The 27,530-nt window shown below is 33.2% G+C and overlaps 1 protein-coding gene across 16 annotated transcripts in view; it reads right to left on the bottom strand.

The window, feature by feature from the left end:
- The window catches only part of NFIB (nuclear factor I B), a 319,107-nt gene that overhangs the window by 53,519 nt on the left and 238,058 nt on the right, over nt 1-27,530 (bottom strand). For 14 of the 16 annotated variants that reach the window (XR_015742153.1, XR_015742155.1, XM_087926606.1 and 11 more), the window contains exons 4-8: nt 22,668-22,736; nt 20,623-20,743; nt 19,885-20,003; nt 8,236-8,361; nt 4,454-4,632 (exon numbers count right to left, since the gene is read on the bottom strand). Coding sequence is in view for 14 of the 16 variants with exons in the window: in XM_087926606.1 (XP_087782732.1) it covers nt 4,454-4,632; nt 8,236-8,361; nt 19,885-20,003; nt 20,623-20,743; nt 22,668-22,736 (614 nt within the window). In the remaining 2 variants the exon portion in view is untranslated. Of the gene's footprint in view, nt 1-4,453; nt 4,633-8,235; nt 8,362-14,849; nt 15,501-19,884; nt 20,004-20,622; nt 20,744-22,667; nt 22,737-27,530 lie in introns of those variants that run through there. The other 2 variants (XM_087926612.1, XM_026718416.2) reach the window with 1 other exon arrangement.

Raw genomic sequence — 27,530 nt, 5'->3', positions numbered from 1 at the left:
ATTATGCTAGAGCAAAAAGAAAAATGCTGTGGTAGAACAAAAGGAAAAAAATTGAATAGTAATAGAAGAGGAAAAACGGGCAACAAAGAACAAAATACCAACATTCCTAGATTCTTGCATTATATAATCAACAATGGGAGCAGCATTCTTTGAGAATGCATTCCAAATTGGAGAAGAGATTCCTGCCAAATTTGACCTCTAGGAACTTTCATATGAAGACGCAGGTAGGACCAGACACAGACGTGTGAATCACAGAAACTAACAAAATTATGAACACATAATTATTTAATGGGAGAAACATCACAGTAATATTTGGGAATTATCATTTCCTAATTATGTTTTGCAATATTAAAGATGCAATTAGCAGGGCAGCAAAAGATAAAAAGCTAATACTGATTTTTTAAAGTTCTTAATGTTACAAATTTGATAATGGGACCAAATTTTTTTAAAAATATTTATTAATATGAAATGTATGCATTTCTTAAATAAATGTACAATAGAAGACAGATTTTTATTTGCATTTTCAGATAACAATGTCTAGTTAAAGGACTCACTTTAGACTAAAAGCCAATAATAAAAATAGATTTTTCATAATTAATTAATATTAAGGACTTCTAATTGATATCTTAATTAGACTTTATAATGGAAATGTTATACTAACTAAAATGAATTCCTATGAACCATTAACCCATCTATGTTTTAGCAGCATAAATAATAGTAGTAACGGTAAGATTCTGATAGCATTTTGTATCTTAGACTCTAAGATACATTTAGTATATTGGGATTTAGTACTAATTATATATTTAATTTGACATTTAATATTGATAATGAACATAAATAATCTAAGAAAGCCCACTGGTGGGCTGTGGAAAAATTTTGGTGGGCTGCAGAAGAAATGGCCCCCAAAGGCAATTAATCTGGGCCGTGCAGTTCTCGCGCCTTCCGGCTCTCCAAGGGACCCTGGAGTCAGGTCCCTGAGATGCACAGGCCAACCAGCTCCCACACACGGTGGTGGCAGCAACAGTCCCCACCCCCAGAGCCTGCTGTCAGCTCTTCCCCATTAGTTCTCTACCTTTGAATTGCTCCCGCCTCTCTTTCCTTCCCCCTGCCCCCTGCCCCCACGTGCAGGCAGGCAAGGAAAGGGAGACGGAGCCATGTGCAGTTCTCAGCTCTTCCAGCCCTCGCTGCCTCTCCCAACATCTAATCCTCGGAGATGCAGGGAAAGCCGCCACAGCAGTAGCACCCTGAGTTGCCTTAGCATGCTTGGTTAGTTAAGAATCGCCCTACCCAGAGAAGGAAGTGGTGTTGGAGGGGGAGGCAGTAGAGGAGAAGCAAGCAATTGAAGGCGCTACCGCTGCGGCAGCTTTGCCTGTATCTCCAAGGCTCTTCCCCAGGAGTTCTCTAGCTTTGAATTGCTCCTGGCTCTCTCTCTTTCCTTCCCCCTCCCCCCACATGCAAGAAGGCAAGGAAAGGGAGACGGATGCCTGAGAAGCCCGTGGAGTGGAAGCAAAGGGGCACTGCCCCCCCACAAGGAGAGCAAAGCCCCCTGTCTGTCTCTGCTTCTCCCAGAAGCAGTTGTCCCGAGGCCCCTCAGCTCAGAGACACACACACACACTCTGCCCGCTCTTCTGTTTCTTTGGAAGGTGCCAGGTGGGGGGAGGCTTCCAGTCCAGAATGTTTTATTTTGTTATCATTAAACATTTACATTTTTGTTATAATTAAATAAGTGTGTGCGTGTGTGTGTGTGTATGTGTATATTTATATATATGTTGTGTGTGTGTGTGTGTGTGTATGTATGTATGTATGTATGTATATATATGTATATATATATATATATATATATATATATATATATATATATATATATATAAATAAATATATAAATTTATATTTAACATAAAAAATTTATATTAAATATATTAGCTTTTAAAAATAATTTGTATTAGTGGTCCTCGGGATTTAAAAGTATGAGTTTGGTGCTCCCTGAGATCCAAAAGGCTGGTGACCCTTGGTCTAAGACACTTTGGGCTTAGAATGTAGTTTATTTTTATTTTGAAAAAATAAATGTAAAAATTTATGTTTGATGAAAACTTTCTGGAGAAGCAAATATCTATCATACATAACTGCCAGAAAATCCAAATCAGAATTAATAGAGTACTCTGTCCTTTAATCATATGCGTGTTCCAGAAGGTGGTGCTGGGAGACTATTCTTCAACCATGATTATTTTTGCTTTAGGGATCAAATTTATCTTCAAAATTCTATTTTCACACACACAAAAATATTTTTTTAGAGCTATCCATCATTACTGATATAGTATTAGTTTGTAGTTTTCATTAGATCAACCTTCAAATAGCACATAGTTGCTAAATGTAAGCATTTTTGGAATCGCACATAGTTGCTAAATGTAAGCATTTTTGGAATCAAGGATATAGGAAATGGTGGATAATCTATCTTAGAAAAAAATATTTTTATTGAAAGTAGAAAATAACAACTATGAAGTTGTTTTTGATATAACATTTGACAAGAATCACAAGAGAACATATCAACAACTCTGGTTACCTCATTCAGAACCAGATAAGGAATTTACTATAGTATTTCAGGTAGACTTTGACTTACAGTCGGCAACTTAGCGACTGTTCAAAGTTTCAACAGTTGCCCCTCCCCCACCCAATCATGTGACCAGGCACACAGCAACTGGGCTGCATTTATGGCCATTTGCAGCATCCCACAGTCACGGCATTTACTACAAAAATGGCACGTACTTCTTAAGATCATTTGCTTAACAATTACCACAAAAAGGTCATAACATTGGGCCAGCCACATGGCAATCTGCCTTACCACCATCATGAATTAAAACCATGATGGACATGCTTCGTTATGGTCTAACTTCAGCATGTGCAACACAGTTGTCACAGGACTACCTGTACATGATTTGGCAACTTCTAAAGAGGACTATTAAATCATGTTGAATGTGGAGCTACATAAAACGGATTGAATTAAAATACTGTTGACTAGAATTGTACATAAAGCACATGTTATCAATTTTGTGAGAATTCTAATGAGTTTTACATTTTTCCCAAACCAAATTTAAAACTGCTGGTCTTAAATTTGTAAAGTCCTCAATAACATGGATTCAAAATGTTTGACAGAATGCTTCTTTTTACATTAATAACTAAACTATGGAAGGAGGTATGATAGAGTCATGCTTTCTCAATTTTCTGAATCTCCACTAGCTCCAATTTTCTGGATCTCCTTTCTGAAGGATAAATGTTGCCTGACTCAGTCTGCATACTTGGTTCTAATAAGACAATAGAAATTTTATATAGCTGATTTTTAAATTATTGTTTATATTATTGCTTGTAAATTTTGGTTATCCTTCTGTTATACTTTTATAGACATTGTTATTTTGCCATGTTTGTACTTTAATGTGAAAATGCTAAGTTGAGAAGTAGCTTAGAAACTAAATGCTTTACTTTCAGTATCAAACAAAATCTCCAAATGAAATTTAGCAACACAAAAAATGAATTTAATCAGAAAATTCTACGTAAGAGGCAAAAAAAAACCAGGGATCAAGTTCTGCAATAAAGTGCACATTATACTTCAGATACTATATACAGTTCATATATGTAACATGTGAATGATATTATAAGAAGACAGTTGTAACAAAGTTGTAAATCACTTCTCTGATTTAAAAATTGCATTATTGCCATGCTAAAAACATGCCTGAACTGACATATAACCACGTGCAACTGTTCTTATCAAACTAAACACTTCATCTTCATTTTTTAATACAATTCACTGCTACCTTTCTCCACCATTTCAAACGTCTGCCAAATATACTCAGAATATTGAAAAGCAGTATGCAATTCAAAAGACTTTATGTAAATAGCAAACTATAAATAGGCTTGCATGATCTTTTTGTGTGTGTTTACATTAGCACATTCTTGACTTCTCCCTGAATCAAGCACTTCAGACTTATTTTATGCACAGTAACTGCCATACATGGCTATAAGTTAAATACAAAGAAAGATCTAGCAAACGTTAAACAAAAAAGTAGGAAAAAGTACATGTTCAACCATCTCCCTTCATACAATACACAAAGTAAAGATTCAGAATAGTTCCCAGATCAGAAAAAGAAACCCTAGCTTGTTCTGATCCCATGCAGTCTTCAGAATTTCCCCCAAAAACCTATGCACGCTCATCTATTTATATCATTCCAAAATCAGCTAATGATCCAAAAATCACTAAGGGTTTGAATATGGCTAACAAGTAGCCACCCACCTTTTATAAGGTCAAATAATAACAAAATGCTGAAGGGTTGTTTTTAAAAAAATTATATTACAAGATTCAATCTGGGCTAAACAAATGCAAGAATCCAATCTGAAACCTGTTACAGGAAAATCCATCCCATGACTATTCATCCCAAGACCATAGTATTGGCTGTTACAGTACCTGGCTGGTTTGTGGACTGGACGGGTCATAAGAATAATTCTTCAAAGTATCCTGAGGATTCAGGTGAGGAGGGTATCGGATAGTTGGGTGAGAGAAATAGCTAGATGGGGCAGGAGGAAGAATAGCTTGTGGTGGAAATGGCAATGGTGAAGGTGGAGGGGGAGTTCTAGTTGAGATGACTAGAGAGAGAAAAAAAATACAAGTTGTTTAGTATCTTTTGTATGATAAAATTCAGCACATAAGACAGTAGAGAAAAATCTGAATCAAACATACACCACAAAAACAAAATTATGTATTTTCTTTCCCTTTTCCCATTTTTAACCTACAATCTTTTGGACCACTGGTCCTTCATACACGAAGCGTCCCAGGAGACAAATAGTTTTTTCTTTAGTGATGCAATTTTGCTTTACTGTGCATTTTTACTCTATTGTGCATACTTCTGCATAGAGAAAGCATTGCATTTCCGAAAGTATATTTGTTATCTAATACAATCTAAAACTAAGGTAAATCAATTAAATTAAAAGTATAAAACATTTTTTTATCGAATGTTAAGAGACATGGTCCGAAGCAGCAGCAAATGATCTAACAATACTTTCCGCTACAGCCTAGCTAAATACATGTATGAGGGTGGGAGGTGGGGAATAATTACTAAGCAATAACACCATGAATAATTAGCAACCCATTGTGAAAATGCTAATGAATGTTCAACTTAAGGGCCTGGGAAAATCTTTCACCCAAGATCTTTCTGAACAAAAAGACTATCATATCCCATACAGATTCCCCCCCCCCTTACATTTCTCTACCATGCAATTGTGTGCTTAACCTAAAAACACAGTAAAGTCCTCAGCAATAAAGGGAATATACAGATTATCTTGTATCTCTACTAACTTGCAGAGTTAGTACCTCAGTGATGGAAGATACATTATAATTCAATAATTAATATCATTTCATTTATATATAAGATATATCATGTGACAAAAACATAAACAAGAAATAGGGAGGAAAAAAATGAACATGTTATGATATTGATATTGTATCGTATAGGGACAATAAATATACAGCTATAGCTTTAATTAACATACCGCCCATCTCACTTTACAAAGCATGTATTAGCTAGGGTGTAGTTTTACAACCTAGGCCAATGAAAATCTACTCCACTCAAAAATATGACTGTGGAGAAAATTCAGTATCAGAACAGCTCTTGATATAAGGGCTGTAATAATGTCACTTCAGTTCACAGAAAGGCCTTCCTATTATTTAACGATCTCTTAAATGACATGTTTACACAGCTGAAAATTTGAAGGTTTAAAAGTCTTTCATTAAAGTACACTATAAGCTGTCAATTAAGGTCTTACTTCCATGTATAAAGAAGGAAAAAACCCCAAACTGTTTTCTTGAAGAGTCAACATACATCAATGACACTACATTCTTTTATTAAAACTAAGTTATGTCCCCAGACATTTAAAAAAGGACTAACATCAACTGTGGCAAAATAAAAATTTCAAGTAAAGTGCTTTTTACATTTTTACAAATAACAATGTCTAGCTAAAGTTCAAGGATTTCCAGTAGAGGGGCAACAAATAATAGATAATCTTCATCACACTTATGGAGCTAAACTGTTTGGGACCTGCAATTGATTTGAATAAGCATAAACAAAACCTTAGCATAAGGCTTCTGGTCGTGAACAGATCCTTGGGTGCTGATCAATCAGCAATTTTCCCTCTGCAGCGATTTCCCCTTCCACGCATGTGCAGAATTGTACGCACATGCGCAGTTTGTCTCACTTCTGTTTGCAACCAAACTGGGTTGCAGCCGAAGTCCTGAGCAGATTACAGTCGTGACCTGAAGTTCCTCTGTATCTAGAAAGGCTTCGAAACATGGCTTTGCCACCTAGGCTGGGAATTCGATAACATGGGTATAAAGCCTACTGATTGTTTGCATTGCTAGTAAAATTCAATGTGCTTTCCTGTAGATTATGCTTTTTAAAACGATTCTTAATAATTTCATTGTTTTTAATGGTTTTTGGTGTTACTTTTTTGGTGATTTTGTTGTTTTGGTATTGTGTAACTCTGTATGCTATTCAGAGTCCCATATATTAGATAGGCAGCTATAAAAATATACTAAATAAATAAATATATAAATAAAATAATTACTGACACTATCTTGCTGATCTGACACTGAACATTAAATTAAAATTGTTGGGTAAAGAGTTTAGTTGTAGGCTGCCTTCATGTTTTACAATCACTATGATAAAAATATAATTTATAAATTTAATTGTAAATAATAAAGCAAGAATTTTTAGAGTCACCAGGTACAAAATCTTGCTTGAGCTATCCCAATAAAAATGCTACACGGGGTTGTTTTGTTCCAAGTTCAAAATATAACTTTATTCAGTTTCTGATAATCAAGACAGGTCATTTTTCTATCCACAAAGCTTTTAAAATTATATTAGAAGTCTAAAAGCACAAATATAGTGTTTCACTATGACTGAAATAAATTAAAAAATGAGAGTTTGCTCAATCTTTTATCCTATATAGTTGACTTAATAGAATAAATTCTACCTCTTCTGCGCATTCCCTCCAAATCTGCTTAAATAGCTATTTAACATTTTTGGGATCCAGACAAATGACTGTCAACCCACTGCCAAACTGCTGCTCCAGTTAGAAAGCTAATCTGCCTTTCTATAGCTTGAGTCCATTATTCTACACCCTTCACAAAACGAGAAAGATCTTGAACTTCTATTATGCGATATCTTCTCAGGTATTTAAAGCATGCTACCATGGCCTCTTCAACTGTCTTTTTCTAAAGCTAAAGATAACAAACCCCCAACTCCCCCCCAATCAACTTCACTGAACCTGTTTCAACTTCAATGAATCACTGTTATGCCCCAAACTAGACACAATTCACAAAGTGAAATCTCAGAAGTACCATTAATTCACAATGTAATGATTAAATAACTGGCTGGAATGACTTCCTGTATATTTATCACACCTGTGTAAAAAACTGAGTCAGACTCAAAGTATCAGAATGACTATGGTAAGCCCCAAACGTGATTTGACCGAGCTTTGTCCGTTATATCAGTGTCACAGGATTTTAAGAGCTGCAGGTAAGGGTTAGCTTTTAATGAGTCAAACCTTATACTACAGACCCCTGTCTTCCTTTCCACAAAACACCAGGCACTACATTGGCCTATTTAAAAGCCAATCTTTTTATGTTGCCCTTCCCCAGCAATTAATTCCTTTAACAATTTGTATTTTAATGGCTTGTTTTTATTTATTTATGTATTTATTCATTGCGAGAAATGCTAATCACTGTCAACTGCCTAAACAAATCCCTGCAATTTTCTTAGGAAGTGATTTGCCATTGCTAACTTCCTAGAATTGGGAAAAAGTATCTGGTACACTATCACCCTGTTCACTTTGGGCCTAAGATACAACTAGACTTCACAATCTCCTGGTTTCTAGCCTGATGCCTTAACCACATCAAACTGGTTCAACATGTTTTTATTTTACTGTTTTTCTAATTATTAAATAAAACAAAACTCCTATGGATGTGATAAAACGGATGTCTCTCCAAAATGAGATATTGTTTACATTAGCTAAACAAATATACTGTACTTCAGCTGAAGCAAGAGAAATTTTCCAAGCCTCCAGCTCATAGGATATCTGGTATAATTTTGAGTTAACTGCTGAATTTATATTGCATTTACCCAACCTTCCTGCATTTTCTGGCATTTTGAAAAATAGACATTGAGATATTTTCTATCACTTTTGTTTCCTCACCACTGTGTGCAACTCCTGGGATTCCTGGGTGATGATGCTGGAAAGTCAGTCTTGGCGAAGAATCCTGGGGAGATGTAGTGCTAAACAAAGGCTTTTCAGGTTTCTTCATTGTAGGAGAAGACATATCTGCAATGGCATACAACACAACATGTCCATTAACCCCAACATTACAATCATGATTCTAGGTAAATTGCTTATGCTCTTTTAACATTAACAGTTCCTAGGTTAGTGACTAAAATGCACTGCATTAGAAAACAGTAAAGGATATGCATTACTTTAGATGAACACTTATAAGCTTCCTCTAGTAACCATCAAATAAAATTCTAAGACATAAGAGATGCTATCACCAATTTTTATGGGGTCATTATATAAGATTTGCATACCTCATATTTACACAATAAAATCATACATAAACACATACACGTGCCACACACACACTTGCTTTAAAATACATATCCACATCAGCAATTCCACTGTTAGTAACTACTTTTTAATATACTGTATATCTGTATCTATTTCACAAAGGCAGTATAATTTTCCTCTCCTTTACAACTAATCCTGCAAATGTTATATATAATCAGTATAGATCAGTTGACATATTCTCAATTCTTTTTACCTTACATGTTTACTTTCATTTCCAGTTTTCACTACATATTAATTAAAGACTGTTTCATTGATTGATTGATTGATTCAATAAATAAATTTATTTATATAGCCACCATTTCGCAATATTAATTCAAGGCAACTTACAACAGGATTATTCTGAGGTTTGCCAAATACCATTTAAGATTACAAATCCCTTGGAAAAAGTGAAAATGCAAGTTACTAAGAAACATCTCCATCACTATTACAAAGAATGCTTAGCCATTCATTAACTGTTTAGTTGTTTAAGTAACAAAAAATTATAAATGACATAAATCAAACAATTCATCCGAAGTAATTTTATTTGAGGTTATTTTTTAAAAAATTAATGAATAGACAGAAAGGATTTCAGAAACATGGGGCATACATGTTTAATTCCTTATCCATCTATGACGCATCCTGGTTGCCTCAGTGAAATCAAGTCTAGCCCTCTATTTTTCTCTTTCTCTTCCTGTCTAATCTATCTGTCAGAGGTTCTCTAAAGTTAACGGAATTGCCTCAATGAAATATATTTTCTCCTGACAGCCAGTTTAGTCTAGTGGTTAAAATATTGCATTATGAGGAAGAATTTGGATTCTACTTCTGTCCTAAGCCTGGAAGTCAAGTGGGTGACCTTGGGCTAATCACACTCTATTTCAGCCCTAAGAAGAAGGCAATGGCCAACTACTTCCGAAACATAGAGCAGAAAAACTGGAGGAACTTTTCCATTAAGCTAAGCGTGACACAACCCCCCCCCACACACACACACCAAATTGTCAACTTCATACTAAATAAATTGAATGTACTATTTATTTTCCAAATAAATAGCTTTCTCGTTTTCTTAAAGCTCATTTTATAAGAATCTACTTGAAAAGATTTAACTATTGGCTTTTCATATAATGATTCTTTCATGATTGTGAGTGTGAGATTACAAAGAACCCAGGCTGAGATTAAAGTCCTAGGAGGTTGTTGTGGCGCTTGATAGGCCCAACAGATCCAAATTCCCACCTTGAAGATAAAAAGCTCTCAAAATCAATGAATTTGCTCCTGCTGTGTGCTTTGAGCCCAAAAAGAGTTCAGAGGGTTTGCTTCTTCCAATTTAAACAGCAGCCCACTGACATTTTCAAGCAGAACCTTAGTAACTATTTTTTTTCTTAGTCTCACCATTTTTTTTCTGTTAAAAAATGTACTGTAGCAGGAATGTGGAAACAGGCATGGGTTGATTAACAAACTTCAGACTTCAGCACTGCCTTGTACATCTAGGTACAGACTAACCACCACCGAATTTATATAACGCAATTTCAAAAAAGAAAGAAAGAAGCATATAAAACATTGATTTCTAAACTTAAAAAAGGAAATAAACAGTACAGATGTTACTGACAGTCGAAACTTGTATTAAAAACTACATTGACTGAAATGGTAGGTTACTATGAAAAACTACTTCATATGTTAGTTCATAATCTCCCATCATTAAACAACATTTGAAAAAAAGAATTGAACAGTTCAAAGATACAAAAATTATTTTCCATGTTAAATATGAGTAGAAGTTCACAATTAGTAAAGTCTTGTTTTCAGACACATATCCTTGTCAATTAATAAATCTAGTAAGAGTCCTGTGTTTCTTCAAAAGGTAAAGTAAATCATTTTAAGTGAGCTTTATTGTCTTGGTAAATAAATAACTTAAATAAATAATTGCTTCAGGGAGAGACAGGAAATTGTGAAAGAAAAGTAAAATACTGACATGCTTTAGATGTGACTAAATCAAAACATGTTATTCTGAGACAAATATGTTTGTACATAGTACAAACTCTTGTCTGTATTTAATATATGAAAAATGGATTAGGTATTCTCCACTGATTATTTCTGGGACTACATGCATCTGTGATGTGTTTTTAAGGAAGAAACTTAAGCATATTTTAATTAATCACATCAACAATATAGGTTGTAGCAATTAGGATCACATGATGAAATGGGTGATTCATAGTGGAGTAACAAACATAAGGTACCCCAAAACAGAGCCATGTAAAGCATTTGAAAAGGGTACACCACGAAGCATGTTAGCAAAACACCCCTCTTTGATGTATTGAAACAGCGGCATATGTTAGGAGGCTCAGCACAACTTCTTTCCCCAATGGAAGCATTGTTTTGGATGCACATATATGCAAAGACAATAGAAGAAAGCTTTTGGAGCAGCTGCCTCAACCTCCCGAAGAAACAGCTGTTCTAATGCTTCAAAAGGAGGAATGCATCATTCACACCAATGCACTTTCTGAAGCATCTTTGAAAATGTTTTGCAAAGTCCAAATTCAAAACTGCAACAAAGCCACTTACGCCTGTAATGGAATGGATTCTATTAATTGTGGATCAAACTGACAGATGCAGTAAAAGAAATCAAAGTTAGTATGGATTTAACATTACAAAGTTGTCCGGCTTCATTTTAAATAGCCTTCTATAGCCTAAGTCCCCGCTACCCTTTAAATGTGAAAATTACAATGTTGAGAATATCCCAAACATCTTCACCATTGTTGATAATTTTGTGAGTTAAAGTGCCAAGACTCAGAGCAGCTGAGCTAAAACTATACTATGTGTTCTACAGTACAGAAAAAAAAAACCTGTTGTCATTTTGTAAATTTTGGTTACTAATATCCTGATACCATCACTTTGTATGTATATGGTAATACAGAGTAGACAACGGTATCTGAATACATTCCTGAAGAAATTAAACAGAAGCTTGGAAAAATTAAAAGCTTCAGTTATTACTCCAAGGTATTAAAAAGATAAAGAATATGCATATCTGGATTGCATTATATAGTAAATTTGAAATTACTAGCATGTCAGTGATACAAAGGCCCAGACAAATTGGAAAGAGTTAGATCAATTCATTTCCCAACAAGGTAACTGCACCTACAAAGTAAAGCAAACAAGTAAGTTGCTATGAAGCATAGCGCATGTAACTCACTCAAGGCAGCTTGCACACATGGTGCTCCAGATGTATATCTGTTCAAGTTAGCCCAAGGCAACTATTTTGATCAATTCTAATGAGATAAAATGCTGCAGGGATAATGTGCAGAAATGTGTTTACGTCAGACTTTAATTAAACTGTTGTTTGCTTCCCAAGAACCATAAGAGACACTAATGAAACATGAGTTTCAGCAATTTCTTCATCAAAAGGCAAACCCCTCTGCTTCTCTGAGCAGACTGCCCTCCGAGGAACTCCCTTGGTAAATGTCACATGGTACACCAATCACGAAGCCACCTGCTAAACAGAACTCGAGTCAACATGTAAGTGAGGCAAAGCTTAAGGATCCACTTGCCTGCACTGGACACCTGCTTAGCTTTTACAGACAGCAACACAGTATGTTAGTTTTCCTATGAAGTTATAGGGAAATCACAATGGGATACCAACACAGATGCAGAGTATTTTGGAATCTACTTCACCAGCTTAAATCCCAAATCCATTTCCATTTAATAAAAGCTCCTTACTTGATTTAGATACTGCAAACAATGCATTGAGAGTCATAAAATTATAAACAGAAGGTATCAGAATAGTCCCGTTTGCACAATGGATGCAAAGTCAAGAAGTTACACTATGTGCCAAAACTAGGGAAAAGACTAACCGAAAATAGGGAACAGAACTGACACTGAATATTTTTATTTCATATACATGGCTTTAAAGTATAATTATGGAAGGAAAAAGGGGAAAAAAAGTAGACCACTGCCCATAGTTCACACAGATCTAATGCCATTCAACGGGGTCCTTAGGAAACATGGGCTTTATTTCTATCCCCTCTTTCTGCTTGCAATTAAGGTCTTTTTTCAAATAGTCTATAAGACTAAAGATAAAGGTAAGAATAAATGTACTTTCTAAATGCCTTCCTACTCTATATGTGGCTTACTAGAACCTTCCTACTCCCCTTAAATGAAATCAACTCATTAAATCCTAGTAAACGCTATTTAGTTTTTACACATCATAATTAGTTTGGATCACAACATCTAGAAAATGTCTTTAGAATATTTTTATAACTGAGACTGAACTTTAAAAACAAAATATAAAATCTTGGTTGTGATTAATTTAATTCCAAAATTCCAAAAGTGTTTGCTACTGGAAAATACGGTATTCTATTAAGAATTGATGTAATCTTATGCTGAATGCAATGCAATTTACTTACGTACAGAAAAACAACAAAATACATTGAAGAATTTTGCATTACAAATTACCATTTTTAAGAACGGATTAAAATTCAGTTACATGATTTAAGCTCAATGCAATCATTGAAACATATTAAGGACGAGTTTATATCATTGAGATTCACATATCTATTTCTATTTTGGATTATGGCTACAATGTTTGTACAGCAACTATTATATTAATTCTGTTAATACAAAAATCATAAATCTACAAATCTACATATGATAACATAGCAGATTCAATAAAAACACAGCCTAGATAAATCTTTAATCTCAGTCCACAACTTTAGCAAGTTGTAATTTCAGCTGCTTAAAGCACTTGAGTATAATAAAAATAGCAATTCAATCTTAATGCAAATGTTAATGCAATTATATTACCAAGATGGAATAATGCATGAAATGCCCTTATATCCAAATAAATTGTGTTTATTTATATAATTCATATCCCAAATTTTGTCCAAGGAGTTCAGGACAGCATAGATTAGACCAAAAGGTGGTGACTTAATAGCCCAATATTATTCAGTGAACCTCTTAACCAAGTTGAGATTTGATATCAGAGCTCTTACATTCTCAATATGATATTCTGACTACACATCAGCATTGTTTATACCTACAGCACTTGCCTACTAGTAATAGCATTTGCTAAACTGTCCTTGAATGATAAGAAACAGCACATTGTTTTATAGTAATTCTGTATTTGTGGAAATACAAATACAAAAAAGGACAAGTTCCATAACTGGGTTACAAACTTGGTATGAGAGGCTGTATCTCAGGGATGAAAACATTTTATATACATACAAAAATAAATTAGCAGTTAAATCCTTCATGTTAACCAGGTATGATTTGGCATAACCAAATACTGCCTTTTTAAAGAAGGATAGCCAAATACAGTTCTCTCAATCTGTCTTCCTAGCAATACTTAATTTTTATCTTATTATCTCACTGATTGCTTTTAAAAAGTGATATTGAAAACTGGACATCTATTGGAAGTAGGGTTTTAGTGCACAATGGAATAGTAGTATTACATCCTGTGATTTAAAAAGTACGCTTCATCCGATTTTTTTTTTCTAACATATCAAGAACATTTTGAACTTTGTTTCTGTTTCTGTCTTCTAGCCCAGTGTGGTTCTAAAACCCCTGAGCTAGGGAAATTTCTATCAGAATCTCTAAAACGGTACAGAGGCTGCATGAGTGAAAAAGATAAAAATGACATTCTCCCTCATCCAACTGATGATCCAACAACTCACTTTTTTATATAAAATACATTATGTTTGCTTTTAACATCTCTTCAACTTAATATACATCTAATAAGTATAGTTTCCAACTCCTAATAAGGTCCCCCAGAAAGAAACATAGGCACTTATTTTATATACATTAGATGTATTATACTAATAATTTTTCCACCACACTTCCCGTTTCAATACCATCTTAATATTTCTTTGAATCAAACAATCTAATCTGATATTTCAATCATTCAGATTTTAGTAGTCCTGTTTTCTGACTTATAAATCAATAAAAACTGTATTTTTAAAGAATTCCAGTCATCCAAAACAATTGGGAATATGGTATTAACAGTGAAATTTTATAACTTATTGCACAAAAATCCCATTGAAAAAAACCTCTGTTAAGATGATTATCAGATAAACAAACCCACATCAGCTTTCCACTGAAATGTGCTTTCTAACAGGAAGTTAGAAACAATTCTTATTTTAGGAATATTAATGTATTAGGACGATAATAAATAACCAGTTTTGGAGAAAACAGTCTCTAAATATACTGTAAATAAAAACACAAAAACTGACATATAAGGTATGTATACATTTATTTACTATGAAATATTATATATTTACAACAGGACAAATGATTTGCTAGCAGAATATAGATATATAGTTCTTTTCAGATAATATTTTGGTCATGCTTTTGAAAAAAATGAACGTAGAATAACATAGTTAAATAGTGTTCATTAAAATAATCCAGATGGAGGTTGTCTTTCCACGATATAACTCAACTCTCAGTAGGTGTAGTAGGAATTACTTTTGACTTTTGTTCTGTGTAGGCAAGCAAATGGCCCAGCTGATCAGTTATGTTTTTTAGTTCCTGAACAGCACTACCCACCTCCTCTTTTAATTCTCTTAATTCAGAAATTAATATATCCATTTTAGAATAACCATGTGAAGGTCTAATGAGAAAAGATCCATCAGGAGAGGGTCCTGCAATTAAAGGAATTCCAGAAAAAGCAAGTCCAGAAGATGGGGAGATAGTAAAAGATGGCAAAGGTCCAGAAGAATATCCAGGAGAGGATACTTGTTCCTCATCACAAGGAGGCCCAGCAGAGGGTAGGTGAAGAACAGGAGAAGAAGATCCAAGAGCTTCTGTTTTAATGGTAAGCTGTGGTTGTAATGATTTGTTGCTGTTGAATGCAGGAGAATCATAGGAAACTGAACATGATGAAGCAACTGTAAAATTAAAATTTATTTAATTGTACACACTAATGTACAATTCCAAACAAATCTCTCACAGTATTAAAATGCTTTAGGATATGCAATGTTAAAATATTACAGTTATAGTACATGACGGTTAAAGCATCACATCATTTTTTTTCTACTCTGGGTCAAACATTTTTTAGTAAAAAATATTAACAGTTTAAACTACTGATAAAATATGCAAGATAAAGGCTTGCTGTTTCCCTAGAGACCAATTAAGTTTGCTTTTCTTTTTTTCTTTTTTGGAAAAAAAAGAGCTTATTTTAAAAATCATGTCAGTTCTTTTCATAGAACCCCAGCATAGCAATCCATGCAGCTGTTTCATGTTTTAAATTATTTAATTTTTGAAGAAGCATCCTTTATAAATAGTATTGTTTGTACAGAATGCTTATTGGTTTCTGTAATCATATAAATTAACATCAATTGAAATATTATTATATGAACCTGAACAAGGATTAAAAATAATTTATAATTTTGAGAACTAAGGTGAAGTATATCAGTCCATTCCTTTTCATTATCATTCCACAGCTCTGAGTAATATTAAGTAAAAACTGTCGAAGACTATGGGCCATCCATATAAGACTATGGATCCATAGTTCTAATATTATGATATAAAATTACATGCCAAATCTGTACCTTCCTATATTTAGGTCTTTATTAGAGGGGAAAGAATTAACTGCTCTGAGCAAAGTAGAATGGAGTAGCTACATTTTCACTTAAATGACAAGTGATTTTAATTCACAAGCAACATAAACTTCTGATGCTGTTATAGGATGTCCTGATAGCTTATTGGCTCACTAATCTCAATTATTTCAGAATTATATCATTACTGTAAGATTCTTAATCTTAGAGTAAATTCTTGTCTTTTTTCCCCCAGATCTAAAACAATCAGGAATATGTACAATCTCTATCAACTAAAATCAACTGGGGAAAAAAACAGAGTAGTTTTTGAACAATTCAGATAGAAGTATATACCAAGAATGTGACTTAATCTTATGCCATGCACAATTTCAAAATCAGTTTCCAAATTAGCTAACTCAGGAAGCAAATAATTGATTAATGTAACACTGTCTTTTTCAATAAAATATGCCTAAGAGAAATAAACAAGCAGGAAATACAACAAAATGTTGCAGGACAAAGTGCTGCAATTTTGAAGATACCCTTTTCCCCTCAATAATCAGTCAAATTTCAACCGTCAACAAATATGTTCCGTGTTCATTATAACGCTCCGGAATCTTCATCTTAATTTTGTTTGTCTCTAACCTTGTTTTTTTACATAATTTAACAAACCTACAAGCTCTCAAATGTGTTGATACTTCTCTTGCAAAAAGTCAATAACTATTTTCACTATTTATAGACTGAAACTCAGAATCTGTTGTTTAGGATAACCTTCACACTTCTTCAAAGGTGAAACTCTTAATACATAATGTTTTAAATCCATACAATTCCCACTTTTCTTAATTGACAACAAAACTATCATCTTTTGTTGTTGTTGAAAAAGTAACTACTTACCAATAATTGTGGTTCTGCAAGTTCATATTTGTGGAGCAAAGATCTCAGTTGCAGCTGAATTTCGGGAACCTTTTAGAAAAGCTGTGTCTATTGTTATTGCAATACCATACTTTTATGGCACTGAAGGGAACTGAGGTTAACAAATAACTCATCTTCTCCTACTAGCCTCAGAAATTTAGGAAAGCAGCAATTTGGTCAACAGAGTTTCTTCTTTCTCTTTTATGATGACACCAAATTCTGTCGCATGGACACCTTTTGCAAGTGCAGCTTCTTCCTACCCTTATATCTGAGATTAGAGAAAAGCAAACCAAAGCCTCCAGAATGTTCAGTAGCCCAAACTGAGAAGCTGAAAAAATACATAACTTGTTAAGACGATCTCCTGAAGATATCATGATTCTAGGACAAATTGCATCAGGCCTTAGTACTTACCAACTCAGAACACCAAAGTCATATTTGTGGTGAAGTTCCCGCAAAATGAAACCTCAAGCATATCTAATCTTGGTACAAAAGCATTTGCCTCTTCATTTCATAAGATCAGAAAAAAGTTCTTTCGATAACAGAATAGTTACTGTGATAGATAAGTCGTGCTTTCTGGAGCAAGTGGTTTTCATTTTAGAATAAGCTAGAAAGACATGTGTCAATGCATTTTGGATACTATTCTAGCAGACTAATTGACAATGAAGGATGTACTTGTTATTGAAGCACATCAAGAAAATAATATGCATTTGGATCTAAGAAAGATAAAATGTCACTTAAACTGAATATAGATACAAAAAAGGCATAAATTCAATGACCATGCACAGAGCATAGTAACGATTATAGAAAATAAATTGATAGCACCCCAAAAGACCATATAAAATAATATTAAATATCAATCAGAAAAAGTAAAATATAAGAAAGGCAAACAATAAAAATTAAAATTATGAAAAAGTATGTTTGTATTTGAAACAATTTAAGCCTTTAATGGCTTGTTCACATTCATGAATATATCCAGACACATTTTTCTTCGCAACTGAAGGTTACCAAAGCTTAAGCACCACATATCTCTACACTCCACAACTAGAACTATGCAGAGACCACGTGAACTTTTAACCTATCAGCACAATTTTGACAATTAGACTCTGTATAAATGTCATGTCTCTTTCAGAGTAGATTCTGTGCTTATATAGTTTGATCCTGTTCCCACACCATGTATAGAAGTGATTGTACAAATGTGCAGCATTGCTTTTAACCTTGAATATGGAAATTGCTTTCTCAGTTCCGCACTTAAGTATCTATGATGGTTTCTAGTAAAGGCAATCATTTATAAACATGGCAAGAGCAACAGAAAAGTAGATAAGTTATAGCAATTTAAGCAACATTTCGGAACTATCTGAATTCCAAAACTTATTCAAAAAAGCAAGAAAAAAAATCACAGATGACACTTTTAGAAACCAACACAATAAGCCAATTATTGGGGGGATTTACTTCATACTTTTTAAAAATACAAAAATAAACAGATAATTGCAAGGTTTTTGAAATCAAGTTCATAACTGTATGTATTGAAAATTTTCATTTTTCATCATAAAATTTTTACATTTATATTTTGAAAAAACAGAAGGACTCAAAATGTTATTTTAAAAATTCTGTTCAAAGAACAGAAAAAGAAAAGGAAGGAGACAACTACAATAGAAAGGCTCTAGTTATCAAGGTTAAATTGAGAACTTTATGCAGCACCATGAGTCTTAAAAAATAATGTTTTAAGTGTTGTATTAAGAAGAAATTAGACAGAAATTTATGACCAATATATGAAATTGGCATAATTATGTTGATGTACGGTATAAAATAGAAATTGGAGTAAGTGATTGTGGATATAAATGTATGAGAAAAAGGAAATAAACTTCTGAAAACAGATAATTCTAACTTTTAATGTGATATTTTATCAGATCTTTTACTATATGTTTTAATAATCTTTGGAATTTCATGTCATACAACACAGAGCTTCAAAATTATTAAGCAATACTATAATATAATATGAACAGAACTAAAGAAAGTATTGTGGAAACTAAGAAATCATCATTTCCATTCACTATTTATGTTTAATTTTCCTCTTCAATGTAACATTGCTGTGAAATACAATTCATGGCTGAACAACACTAAGATATTATAGATGTGGTTGTGTATTCATTTAGCTAAATTTTACTTCAGGCCTACCCTTAGTAACTGTGTGTAAATAACGATGCATGTATGCCTCTGTAAAATACGGTACTTCTCATTTATATTTCATATTTTATTCACACAAAGTACATATGAATCAGTAGATAGAAATAAGTATTTTCATGTAAGAGTATTAAATGCATAGCAACATAGCCAGAAAAAAAATGTCAAGATTAATCATCCTCTCTTTCACAGTACATCTGCAGTCCAATAATTTATTCAATCATTTTCAGATCTTTCTAGATTCTCCTAATCAATATGTCTCTACATTTTACCTACCAGTAAATCAATTATTAAATACTTCTTGTGACTCTAAATGAGTACTATGGCTTTGAACAAGGAATTTGTGCATTTGATGAATACAAAATAGAACTTTTCAATAATGGGAATAATATCATAATTGCACTGAATGTAATATTCTAAGGAAGTATTTTAACCCCAAAAGATTTAATTTTTTCTTTTGTATTCCATTCTACCATATATTCATAGTTTCGGAATAAATAATGTAAATAAGAGCTCTAAGAACCTTATTTATAATATATCCTGTCATCTATTTATGAGTAAACCTGACTGAATTCAATATAGTTTTCTTCTGAGTAGACACAGAATGAATTGCACACTCATTTTTCTATAGTAAGGATTTACTCACCTTGATCTCTTTCATGCCATGTCCTACTACCAGCAGCTGGTGAATTTGGGGAAGGATAAAAATCTCCTGTTGGACTTGGTTCCATATTCTCATCTATGGATATAGTTTTGGGTCTCTTACTGTAAACATATAGAAATAAGGTCTTATTTAATCAGAATTTATATTGATATTTTAAAGTATAATCCTTTTCAGACCTATCAACCCTAAAACTACACTTGATAGACATATTCACATTTTACACTTATTTTAAAGTTATTTACACTGTACACATTCTTCTCTTATTAATATACTAGTGATTGTTTTTACACTAGCATGAAGAGTTAGGTCTCCAACAGGCCTTATTCAAGAACTGACTTTGTCAGTAGAAGGCTTACATATCCAGCAGAGTCAAATTAATTCTATTATTGCAATAAGAAAGGAGGATACACATGTGTGCACACATTTGCCTATGAAAATGTACAGGAATAAAAATCCTGTATGTAGATTTATGTCAGAGAGTTTTAATTCTAAGTCTCTTCCCTGCCTTTCTGAGTCAACAAATAATAAACTGAGACACTAATATCTATGCTGATATTAACAATTCTCACTAATTTCGGAACTATATATACTGTTTCATTAAGGCCCTTCCCTCCCTCCAATGCAGACCAAGTTGCTGGACAAATACATAATTGTTTAACTGAAAAGCTGCAAAGCAAAATCATTTAAAATATTATATAACTACAAACATAATGGACAAACCTTGTTGGTGGAGAAGATAGCGATCGTTGTAAGTTAACACTTGAGTTCATGTCATGATAGTATGGTTGACCTGGAAGTTCTCCAATGGGGAAGTTTACTCCAGCTCCCTGGGTTATAGGTGCTAAAGAACATAATTTAAAGTAACGCCTATTGTCTAAATAGACATATTAACATAACCAAAGTAAAAGCAAATTTTATCTAATTATTAGTTGTTTTGCAATTAAAAGACATAATTTGTACTATTTAGGGGCATGGGACAAGCCTTCCCTTCCATCTCAGCATGCAAGGTCAAGTGAAAATGGGTAAGATGTCCTGAAGCCCAATAAACCATAGGGAAATGCATTAGGGAAAACTGTGCTAGACAAAGACACCATTGACTCATAGACGTATGCAAAGCATCATAGATTTGTTTCAACAAAGTAACCTGGGCTACAGAAGCAATCTGATTTGCTTCCCTCTCAAGCTGTTTCATACCAGTACCATGGAAGAAGGCTGATTGATGGGAGTTTTATTTCAGCTAGCTCTCTAGAAGGTTCTTTCAAACTGCTCCCAATATTCCCCCTATAAAGTATTGTCCCCTCTGACCTCTTCAGACTATCTTTCTAGTGGGCAAGCAGGGATATGAACTGAGAGTTTTGACAGAAACAGACAGAGGCTCTTTCAACTACTTGCCCAGATTCATTAGCAAATTATTTGGAGGAGGCACTAGGCAGAATAGCTTTGGTGCACTCCACAGGATAGCTTGCAATGATGCCCAGAATGAGTTCTACCCAATCTTTTCAGATAAAGCTTCTCTCACCTCCTCCTCTCTCAGAACAACAGTTTTGGAGACCGTTCCTAAATGCAGCAAGACACATTGCTTTACAAAATACCTTTGAGGGAACTGGTTCTCTTAAAGGTTTCCCAAAATAAAACATTCCTGTGAAGCTTTGCATACCCCTATTAACTGGTTCTGTATGTTCTTAAGTTCTCATACATAGCAAGTCACACAGTCTATAGGCAATAATAGACTTCAAATGTTTCATTTTATGAAATAAAAAAATGTCTTTTGAAAATAAAATTTTATTTAATATGATTTATATTCCATTTATAATCTTACTATATTCCAAGTTATGTGTTCTCTTTTCATGTCACCAACACACGTGTGTTACATTGGTTTATATATAGTTAACTTAGAACACTAAAGGGCCCAAAACTACTGCATATTTGAAAAGAGTTACAATGTATTTTGAATGCTTAATATTACTATCTTGGGTGTGTTTGCACAGAAATAAACCCCATCAAGTTTAACAGAACATACTACCAGGTGATTATTTATAGATTATAACTTTCTTACAAATAAAATAAATGAATTCCAATATTGATTTCAATCCACTTTGAAGGTGAATGGATGTGATCAATCATCATAGGTTTGATAATTACCAATCATGGATATTTATATCAGTTTAATATGCAACATTAGTTACATTATTCATAATCCTTACTTACTGACTGCAATTTGGACTGGCAACTCCACAACTAAGCAACATGGTAATTAAGTAAAGTCAGTACAGTCATGTGACTGTACTGACTTATAAAGTCTGTTCCAGAGTAATCATAAAGAAAACCACCGCTGGTTATTAAGTACATCATCATGTGATGGCAAATTGCAACTGCTTGCTGGCTTTCCCAATAATTTTACTTATCAAAAGCCGGCTGTGAAAGTTGCAAATGGTAATTATATAACTATGAAACACTGCAGCCATCATAACTATGTGTTGGTTGCCAAGCACATGAATTACAATCATGTGACTGTGGGGCACTGCAACAGCTACAATTTCAAGGGCTGGTCACAAACCTTCCTTTCTTCAGCTTTGCTCTAACTTCAAATGGTTGCTCTATGAGTAGTTGGTAAATAAGGACTACCTGTATTGTTAATTATGTAAGTGGAGGCAATATCATAAAGAATCAACTCTGGAAAGAATCATGTAGCAACATATACAAATACAAATGTAATACGCATTCAAAAATAAAATAAAACTTCAGAAAATGAAAAGGAGACTTACTTCTAGACACCCGCACAAGTTCAGATACATTAAAGACTCCAGATTTTACAAAACTATCCTCAAGATACACTGGAATGAAAAAATAAAACAAAAATAAAATAATTAGTTCATTTGGACTAGCAAATGCAGTGTTTTCTCTAAACAACCCATTCATGTTGAATACTTCACTCAAATTCTACTAAAATTGTCCAAATATACATTTTTATATGACTTTCCATAATCATATGTTATTTCAAAGAAACATTTCAAAGAAATTTGTAGTTTTTGTACAATTTGGAAGGGTTATAAGCTTCTAAATGGATGCGAAATGGGTTCAATAAACTGGACAATGGAACATAAGATGTAATGTGACTGGTATGTCATTCCATGATACAGACTTTAATGCATTCAATTACAATTCAGATTGTAACATGCTTCTTGTCTTAACAAAATTCCATCATATTTAATTGGTTGGAAATGCTCAAACTGAAAAAAAAATGTGGAGCAAATCATCACACTGTGTCACAGGTTTCTCTTTATTTTTTTCTTTTCTCCTTACAAGTGATCTCATGGACATATGCCAAAAGATAAGCCAGGAAAGAGGTAACTGTGAAAATAAGCTCTTTTAGCATAACATTCTTCTGTTTAAGCAGCAGCTATATGAAAGCAGAACTGTTTTTGAGTACAGGATTTATAAATGGTACAAATAGCAGGAAAATGCCTGATTCTGTAGTTACTTTCAACCACTAGTAGAAAATGAAAATATGCCATTAAGAAAGTAGCTGTTTACTTCTTGTAGCAGTATAAATTGATTTATAATCTTTCCTTTCCCTTAGACACCTTCTCAAGCACTGAAAAAGAAGTATCTATGTTTCACATAGATTTTACACATTTTAAATCAGGAAAATAAAGTGGCTCCACTTATTTTTATTTGGTGAACTCAGGATTGTTAAATCACACAGGCATGCTTAGAATTGAAGTCTAAAACTATTTTCCTTAAGAGCAAATATTGAAAATAAAATTAGTTCTGAAACATGCAAAATCTGTATGTGAAAATTTGAAAGCTTAAATGAGTATAAGCCTCAAATTAAAATAATACAATATTAATTATCCGGCATTTTGTATATAATTCCAAACATTCAGTTCTATAAATTGGATTTAAAAAGTACTTTTAAAATAGAAATTCAACACAATTTAGTGGTATAAGAATTTAGTGATGTAAACTAGTTAATAAAACTGCTGTGACATATACAGTACTTGATTTTCATCTTTGTGATGATAAAAGGCAATATTTACTGCCTAGTGTGATCTGCTAAGGAGACAATAAAAGATAAGGAAGGCATGTTTTTCTAATAGAAGATAATGTTGCTAAAATATCTACGTGAAACACCTATATACATTACTCCAAATGGTCAGATACTTCAGTATTTAAATCTATAATACAGTGTAACTGACTAAAGCCTTGTTTTATTCTAGAGATGGTATCATGAGAAATAATATAACTCACTAATTATTGCCATTTCTAATCTAAAAATCTACCAGAATCCTCCTGGAAAAATCTGAACAATATAATTTATTATAATCAGAGGGTCAATCAAACAAGATGCCTCCTTGTCTATACAGCAAAGACTACGAGAGGTTAATTGTATTCTTCTTTTTTAGGAGGTATGAAAACCCCTACTTTAATACTACAATTATAAGACTGGTGTCACTGTGAATACTGGGCAAAGTCCCAAGTCCTATGTGCGCCCGTCTTTAAGAAGACAGGTTTGGAGCAAGTTGTCATAACATACCCTGAGAATAGAAGTACCTGATGGCCATACTTGCATTAAAAAAATGCAAACTAATGGTTAGAAACCTGATTTTTCCATCTGATTATATACCAAATTATAATTCCAAAACCTGAATACATAATACATGTTCTTCAACTAAAAAAGAGAATACATGTCTTGTGTAAAGATAGTTTATCAGTGAAATACTTACTTTTCATTGCCTAGTATTTGCAAAGCTTTGGTTAGTATATTCAATTTTCATTTAAACTATATAAATAAAACTATGTCCATGCATATTACTTCCTCATTTTTCTCTAAATACTTAAAGGTATTAAAATAATCAATGGCTTGCCATATTCCTTCCCCTGAAAAAATACTGAAGCAATCAGAATTGCTATGATATTGAGGTAAATGCTAATTCTGTTTTTCTAAATTCTCCCACTTCTGCAAAATAGGATTATAACCCTGAAAAAACATGGGGAAAAAATGCTCCAGGAAGATTCAGGTATTGTTAAAAAAAACCCAAATATTTAGCATTTGCCTTTGGCACAGAAGATATAGATCAAATAACTAATACAGAGCAAGTATTTTCTAATCAGAAATAAAGTAAACTGAGGTAAAAAGAGAAACTATATAATACAAAAACAGCAGATTCTGAGGTCACCCATCTGAGAGATCTTTTAAAAGTCAAATGTGAGATTGCTAAATTCTTTGCAAACAGTGGCATATCTCTTACGCTGGGTCTAAAGCAAAGGACTAAAAGTCAAGTACTGTGGCAATTTTAAGAAGATGCAGGGGAGATCCAAAACATATTGGTTGGAATCGGTTTAATGTTCATTCTGAAAAATTGGACTTAATATTGATTCAGGGCAAACTGATGGAAAATGTAATTAAACAAAAATAACTAACTTACAGAAGATCAAACCTTGCTGAAGTAAGGTAATTCATGGATTCTGCAAAAGTATCTCTGGCTTTACCAAACTTTTTAAAGCGTCAATATTACCAATATTTTTAAAGTGTCAAGGGATATGGGAATGGATCCTAGCAGCATGTATATTTGGTTTTACAAAAACATCTTTGATATAACGTTCTTGATTATACTTATTAGTGCTAGATAAGAGGATGACATTTTATGGATTATTAACTGGTTTAAAAAGCAGAAAACAAAAAGTACATTTGAATCTTTTTTTCCCCAATTAAGAAAATAAGATGCAGAATCCTTCCATTATCTGTTAAGACCAGCTTTTCTAACATGCTAATAAATGGTCTGGACTGAATATAAATTTGAGGTGGACAAGTTTGAGGATGATTGCATGTCAAAGTGACTGTGAAGAACTTCAGAAAGTTCTTTAGATTCAATGAAAATAAATAGAAAATACAATTCACTCCAATAAATATAAATGGTGGACGCTGGGTAAAATCATATTTACATTGATGAATTCCTAGAATTATCAAATCAAGTTAGTTTTAGAACAGACTTAAGAAAGTACATTTTAACACAATGGAACATTAATGGAAATTCGCTACTGGAAGATATGGTGATGACCATAGTTTGTATGGTTTTAAAAGGAGGTTGAACAATTTATGGAATGCAAGTCTGAAACTTCAATGTTAGTTCCAGGATGGTGGAATCATGCCTTCAGTTATCATTCAAACAATAATAGAAGAGAAGTTTTCTCTTCTCATGCTCATGAGGACCCCAGCAATAGTTCGTTGGCCATTGTGAAAAACAAATGCTAGAGTAAGATGGGCTTTGGCTAGATCAGGCTAGACTTTTCTTACATTCTTATATAAAGGTATACATTAATGTATTGTATACATTAAAATGTATTAATTTTACAAAAAGTGGTTAGAATACCACTGATGGTTATGGTTTATCAGAAAATGGCTGCAAACCAATTTTGCTTTCAAACATAGAGCCCTGATAACTCAAATCTTCCTGCAGCCCTTCACAAGAAATGTTTGTGGGTTTTCCACCTTGTGCTATGTGATCTTTTTTTCAAATTTTAAAAACACTTGGCAAAATGCATAATATAATAAGTCATGCTATAGGATCCCTTTATCTGTCCACTTGTAGACCTGTAAACAGAATGCAATCCTAAATATAAGGCAATTCTACTATTCATAAATTATGTTCATAAGTTATGTTTGTCCCTATTTGACTTGTAAAGATAGAACAATTTTGAACCATGAACCTAATTTCCTAATTACTTATGAATTATTAATTTCCTAAAAGATGTAATAAAAATAGCAAGTTATTTGTAATAATAATTGAAGGCCAATTAATTCTGCACAGGTTGCAAACATTCCAGGAAAATAAATCAGTTGTAAACAGATAGTCTATATGCACTTCCTTTTCTTCTCCTACATACAATCAAGGTGATCATGCTAGCTTTTAATAATTGTGGCTAATGCTTTAAGAATCAGCTGATTATTATTTTTTTGCCAGTGTCCTAGAGTGCAATTCATCTTATTCTAATTTTCAATCCTGTGAAACATACCAGTTTTTTCTTGGAAGTGAATCAAATTGTCTTTTCTTTGTTATCTCCTAGCATGTTCTTCCTTATTCAATGATATCAAGTTATTAATTTAAGAATTAACTAGAAGACAAGTGTAATTAATGACAGTTTCACCAGCCTATTGCTGTTGGACATCAGTAAAAGTTGGTAATATCCCATGAACTTCTAGTGCTTTTTTTGCAGATCTGGCAACTAAAATGGTTTCCAACAGGGTTTGTTTAAAGAGTCAGAAGTTTGCCGTGATTTCCACTTTTATACAATATATTCAAAGATAAAAGCAAATAATTGTATTCAACCAAAGTATGAAGATAAAGAACACTTTGGGATAATCACTCTGACCTCAGGTTTCAACTGTGGAAAGAAAACTTTCTTTCCAAGTCTGGTCTTGTCCATTTGAGGTCTCAAAACCTGCTGCCATTAAGAGATGGATGAAGATATCTGAATAATTCCTTAGAACTGCAAGCCCTTGTATAATATATTCTGGTACGTGTTGGTTTTGAAGGTCTTATATCATTTTATTTTTATTTTAGTTTAACTAAACATTTTTAGCAATCAACGACATTGGTCAGCAACCAAAATTCTGGTCCCAATTG

This window comes from Pseudonaja textilis, chromosome 2 (genome assembly GCF_049901715.1).
Source record: "Pseudonaja textilis isolate UNSWEBS1 chromosome 2, rPseTex1.2, whole genome shotgun sequence".
In the NCBI taxonomy this organism is placed as follows: domain Eukaryota; kingdom Metazoa; phylum Chordata; class Lepidosauria; order Squamata; family Elapidae; genus Pseudonaja; species Pseudonaja textilis.
The sequence above is the reverse complement of the archived record's forward strand: the minus strand, read 5'-3'. Positions and strand labels throughout refer to the sequence as shown.